We start from the raw sequence: 5845 nt of genomic DNA, 5'->3' as shown, positions 1-5845 counted from the left end.
CCCCTGAGCTTTTCTGGCGCCAACAAAATCTGGGTGAGTTATTTCAAAGCAATGGACAACAGCTGTAGAAATACATTCCGCGTTTTGCTCAGCGAAATGACATTTGACAGGTCTAATTCATAGCTGTAACACTTACACTGCGATGTTCAAGAAACTGCTGCTCTTTCACAATTACAAAAATATGGGTGAAGGACATTATAAGCTGGCTACCCCACAGTGCTTACACAGAAAAAGCATGCATGCCATTTGCTTATATTCGGTCTTTGCATAGTCGCCTGTGTGTGCATTTATTTGAAAACTTCCTGCATTTTTAACTTAAAAAGAAATATAGCCCACTGGGAACAGACGTCAATTCAACGTCTTCCACGTTGGTTCCACATTCATTTAAATGACGTGGAAACAATGTTGATTCAACCAGTGCGTGCCCAGTGGAAGACCAACTCTTCCTCACATTTGTCTGCACGTTAGTTATTTTCCCTAAGTCATTTCTCTGACTGTTAGTTATTTTCCCTGCGTGTTAGTTATTTTTCCCTGCATATAAGTAATTTCCCCTGCATGTCAGTTATTTCCATTACATATAAGTTATTTTCCCTGCGTGTTAGTTATTTTCCCTACATAAATGTAATTTCCCCTGCATGTCAGTTATTTCCCCTACATATACGTTATTTTCCCTGCATGTAAGTTATTTCCCCTACATATACGTTATTTTCCCTGCGTGTTAGTTATTTCCCCTACATAAATGTAATTTCCCCTGCATGTCAGTTATTTCCCCTACATATAAGTTATTTTCCCTACATAAATGTAATTTCCCCTGCATGTCAGTTATTTCCCCTACATATAAGTTATTTTCCCTGCGTGTTAGTTATTTTCCCTACATAAATGTAATTTCCCCTGCGTGTTAGTTATTTTCCCTACATAAATGTAATTTCCCCTGCATGTCAGTTATTTTCCCTATATAACTAATTTCCCCTGCATGTCAGTTATTTTCCCTACATATAACTAATATCCCCTGCATTTGAATTATTTCCACTATTACAAATAGTCTTTCAATAGCCTGTAGTTTTCCAACCACTGTCTACACTCATTGAACTCGATATTTTCTCACGTCGAAACCACATCATTATGGTTACTAAATGTTACCTTAAATCAAGACTTGTAACAAAACTCTGGTGCAATGTTTTAAATACTCAATAACTGCTGGCACGTTCGAGTTTCAATTAGTCCTACATATCATATAGGCTATTCTAGTCATTTGTACAGTCAGTCAACACGAAGAACTGCTCAATGAAAAAGAATAAACAATTTATTGTTAATTTATGTCACAAATATATTCAATATAAATGAGGATGTTTTTTTTCAAATATACAGTATTTTACAGTACACAAATCCCTTCTGAAGGGAATCATTCAAACAACAGACAGTGCTGTTATAATATATAAAAAATGATGTGGTTCTTCTAATTTAACAAAGAGCTTTCATTGACTTTGGATTCAGTAAGCCACTATTTTATGCATTGACAAAAATGCACATGAAAAGTATAGCATCTTAGTCTGTAGTGACAACAGTCCACACACATTAGTGATGAAAGCCCAACCTACCTTTGGGTCTTATGTGTGTTGGTGCAAAACCCCATGCTGGTGCGTAGAACGTTGGGATGGTCTAACTTTAACTTTTGGGTGGACTCGGGTAGCCAGTGAGTTTTAGTGACCCAATAATCAACCGTGGCATCAAACTAATGACAAAGTAGATGTATATACTTGACATACCGAGGAAAACATAGCACTACTACAAGGCAGTCCTTACTCATGACTATCCAGTCAAAATATTTAACACCAGATAGTATTTTGGCGATGTGGTTCTATGTTGAAGCACTTCATAGTCTAAATGGCACAAAATAGGTCCTTCCTTCAGGCGAGGTGATACATGCTGTATCCGACATGAGCTGCATACAGTCCCATGGGAGACACTGGCAGGGAGTGCCTCTGAAAGTGGTGCGACCCTCCATAAGACGAGGGGACGTGCGCACCGAACGGAAAGGAAATCCCGAACGCTGGAGGCAGCATTGGCTTGGCTGCCATTTTCAGTTTTTCCAGTTCTGCCTCCTGGAGCCTCTTAGATTTGGCTCGTCTGTTCTGAAACCATATTTTCACCTGCGTCTCCGTCAGGTTGAGCGAACTGGAAAACTCTGCGCGCTCGGCGATGGAGAGGTACTGCTTCTGTCGAAACTTCCTCTCCAAAGCCAGAAGCTGGGACGTGGTGAAAGGGGTCCGGGGCTTTCTGTTGGTCTTGTGCTTTCTCAGTGGACAGGAGGGGGGACTTAGCCTTCCTGCAATAACCAAGACAGAAAACATCGTTAAAACCCATGCTTTCAAGGTGACGGAAATGTACACATTGTGTTGTTTTGATGTACTGATTTAATAATAAACACTTTATGGAACTGCAGCGTGATTGTAACATAGGAATTCGTGAAAGCAGATGCATTCGAAAATACCCAATTATTGTGTGCTTAAACTGCAATGATACAGGACAAACTAAAATCAAACGCAATACAACATTGCTATAAATAATGCAACACGTTTCACCCAATTGCATCATGTAAAGCTCTATGGGCTATCGCAGTTGATTTTACGCACACATCATGGAAGGATACATAGAAAGAGACCGCTTACGTGGAGGAGTAGGCGAAAAGCGAGGGCTCTGTATCCAAGAATTTCGGTCTTGACTTTCTGGACTCTCGGGTTTAACCAATGCGTCCTCTTGCATGTTCATGTCGCCTACTGAGAACAGCGACCCGATGGCCAGGGAGGGGGCCGAGTTATCCAGTCTCGAAAGCGAGCCCATCCTTGAGCCTAGCGGCAGGGATGACCCCGACATGGATGATCTTTCTGGAGATGAAAAGTCTCTGCTCGGTTTCCTGTCGGCCATCAGAGCCTCGACGCTGAAGGGAAGAATCGCTACTTTGGGCTTTATCCCTTTCTCCTCTGCCACCCTGCTCAAATTGGTCTGCATCTCTCCTGTGCCAACGAGATCCGAACGTGAGGGAATGTCTTCTGTTTTCAAGCCACCGGATAAAGCTGACATGGCAACAGTTGGGGCCATACAGATTCGGCCTTTACTTGGGGGTAAACAATCGAAGAATTTAAAAGTTGAGTCACAGAATTGCTGGATTGCTCCTATGCTAGTGGCATCCTCATGTTTATCTGAACACTCTGGCGAGTACTGCTATAAGGCAGGCGTATGGACGCCACCGTCCAATCAGATGTGAGGTGGGTGGGACGTAGAGAAGCCATTCGATTAGGAAGGAATCTCAGCTAAAACTGATGTGATGCTTGGTTATTTGATTGGCAGGGGAAAATAAACATTTTAGGCTACATTTTACAAATTAAAGTAAACAAAACTTGTGCAAATAATTAATTTGGAATGGTATAACATACATTGGGGGGAAAAATACTTTTCAATACTATAATTTTTCAATAAGATCATTTATATTACAATTTTGAATATTCTTAATATTATTGATGTTATTATTATGGCAGTGGTGGTGGTACTCTTATAATATCGGTAACTGTGGTTATTCCTTCTTGCGCGGTCAGAAAAATAGGCCCATCAGAGGACGCCATAAGTTTAATGTTTTATTGAACTTATTATCAAATCGTTATACAGGCTGATTTAGTCTATATAGGTATTTATACTATTTACTTATCTCATGTCTTGTACGACTTTATTATGCTATTATGTTCAACAGTTAAAGTGAAATAGAAACTCTCGAATGTTGGCTAACATTTACTGCCTTCCTTTATGTGATCGGCCTCTTGCGAAGCAATTTTTATTGATGGCTGCAGGGCTCTAATCATATTGAAACAATCATATATTACTGGGATCTTTCCCTTTGACTACAACCATTAAGGAAAAAAATTATGTGGAGTCAAGGAGGGTGGTGGAGGCAACTGTGGAGCCTATGTTCAATTTAAGCTAAGGCTGTCATTGATTTACCTGTCTATTCTGCGTATACTTGAATAGTCCTATTCTAATAGATATGTGTGTATCATGTTTTTTTTTATATATATATAGCGAGATATAGGGCCAACGCTTACTCAGTTGTTTGTTCTCTATTATTGATCTGAAATTGATTAATTACCTATTTTCCTCTTTGACGCACGCACAGGGTCGTGCAGTTATAACTCTATAGAGTAGGGTATTCTTTCTCTTCACTAAAATGAAGCACAGCTCATGCAATCTTAATTGTGTACGAAAATCACGAATTTAACTATTACTATTTCGTGCAGTCTATTTAGCTATGTGGAAAGCGTCTGCGTCGCTAATTGCTAAGTATAAACAATCTGTCACGATTTGTCAGTCCCTCTAATAGGCAGACAAGTTATGTTGTTTTTAGGCGCCAGCTTCGGCACGATCAGAGGGTTTGACTTTAGGGAGACTATTGAAAGTCTTTAACCCGCATCAAGAGCGCAACCCGCCTCCTCCTTGCCCGCCTTAAGCCTTGGGACATTACTATTCAGCCCGAAAAATTAGCTTTCTCAGCCGATCGCACGCCATTCCCAACTATTTAAATGGGTCGCTATAGCTAGTGTAATAATAGGCTACTCAGAAGAAAAGGTCAATGCTTCCCAATCCCACTACTTATTTTCAGAGAGTCCCTTGCTGAAAAGGATTCCTAGGAAGCAAAGTATCTAAGGTTTCTCTACAGTGGTTAGTAGGCCTAACGGGAACATGGTGATTTAGCTCTGAAGCTGTCTCAAGTCCTGAGAGTAAATTATTGTTCTATCTTGCGTAACTACACCATTCAAAGTGACATGATTTAGGAATGACAGTTGAGGTAGCCTATCAATTATTTATACTGTTGTTAGGTGTGTTATAACTGTAATATCTACCATCAACTGTAAATTGTTTCCACTTTTGTTTTGGGATCAATAGGTCATTCATTCCTTATATAACTAATACAATTACACGCAAATGTGTAATTTAGCATTTCCTTCATTCTACATCCGGTGCTCAGGGGGAAATACATCTGCAACTATGTATGTTTTTGGAAACACTTAAATCCATAACCAAGAATGAGTGGCACTGCGTGGTCACCGTGTGCTCTCTTTGAAGTCGCTGGGATCTCATGTTTTCCACGTCTGTTTGAAGTTGAGTCCTCCGACGAGCGCCTGCTCACGGCTCGCGCGCACTTCTCCATCTTCGAACACGCACTCGTAAAATGGTCCGCGAGAGTAAACACAAATAGGCACACATGATATACATTAGCTCCTCTGGTCAACCGACTGCATCCGTTCTTGACGCTTTAATCGATGTATTTTAACAGGTCTGGGGACACAGAAAGAGAAAGGAGCGACTTTGTATGTTAAATCTCCCCTTGATGTGCGCCAGAGTATTGTGTAAAGACGTTCTTCCTTGTTTACTTGAGTTTATTTGTGTTGTGAACAGAGGGATAGTGGTGGAGGAAAACAATGTTGGGGGCAATTAGCATCCCAAACACTATGCCCTTTCAAAATAATAATTTGCCAGGGAAAACAGGATTACCATACCGTTTCATTTAAATTCCAAGGCAACAAATGAGGGCTGAGCTGCGATACAAAACAACTGTAAGCCTCATCTGAGCTTTGTTTAACTTTCTAAGCTACCTTTGATTTGGAATCAAGAGGCAAGGAGGCAAGACAAAGAGCCATTGTGGTCCCCTCTGAAAGTTGTCTTAACCCTTTTCATGCAGTCTGACAGTTTTGATTTAATACATAAAAGTCACTGTTGATGTCAAAAGGCATTTCAGGCAAAATATTTGCACTTGTTGAAAGAAAATGACTTTCATCTGGACATATTCAGGTTTTAA

At 40.3% G+C, this 5845-nt stretch overlaps 1 protein-coding gene across 1 annotated transcript; it reads right to left on the bottom strand.

Moving 5' to 3' along the window:
• Positions 1 to 1281: 1281 nt before the first annotated feature.
• LOC115146258 (homeobox protein XHOX-7.1-like) lies at positions 1282 to 3195 on the bottom strand. The gene is made up of 2 exons (XM_029688240.2): positions 2670 to 3195; positions 1282 to 2326 (listed from the first exon to the last, which is right to left on the bottom strand). Exons 1-2 carry the CDS (start codon positions 3097 to 3099, stop codon positions 1908 to 1910), a joined length of 849 nt encoding a protein of 282 aa, XP_029544100.1. The 5' UTR covers positions 3100 to 3195; the 3' UTR covers positions 1282 to 1907.
• Positions 3196 to 5845: the final 2650 nt, after the last annotated feature.

Source organism: Oncorhynchus nerka, linkage group LG2 (genome assembly GCF_034236695.1).
Source record: "Oncorhynchus nerka isolate Pitt River linkage group LG2, Oner_Uvic_2.0, whole genome shotgun sequence".
NCBI classification, from domain to species: Eukaryota; Metazoa; Chordata; class Actinopteri; order Salmoniformes; family Salmonidae; genus Oncorhynchus; species Oncorhynchus nerka.
The sequence above is the reverse complement of the archived record's forward strand: the minus strand, read 5'-3'. Positions and strand labels throughout refer to the sequence as shown.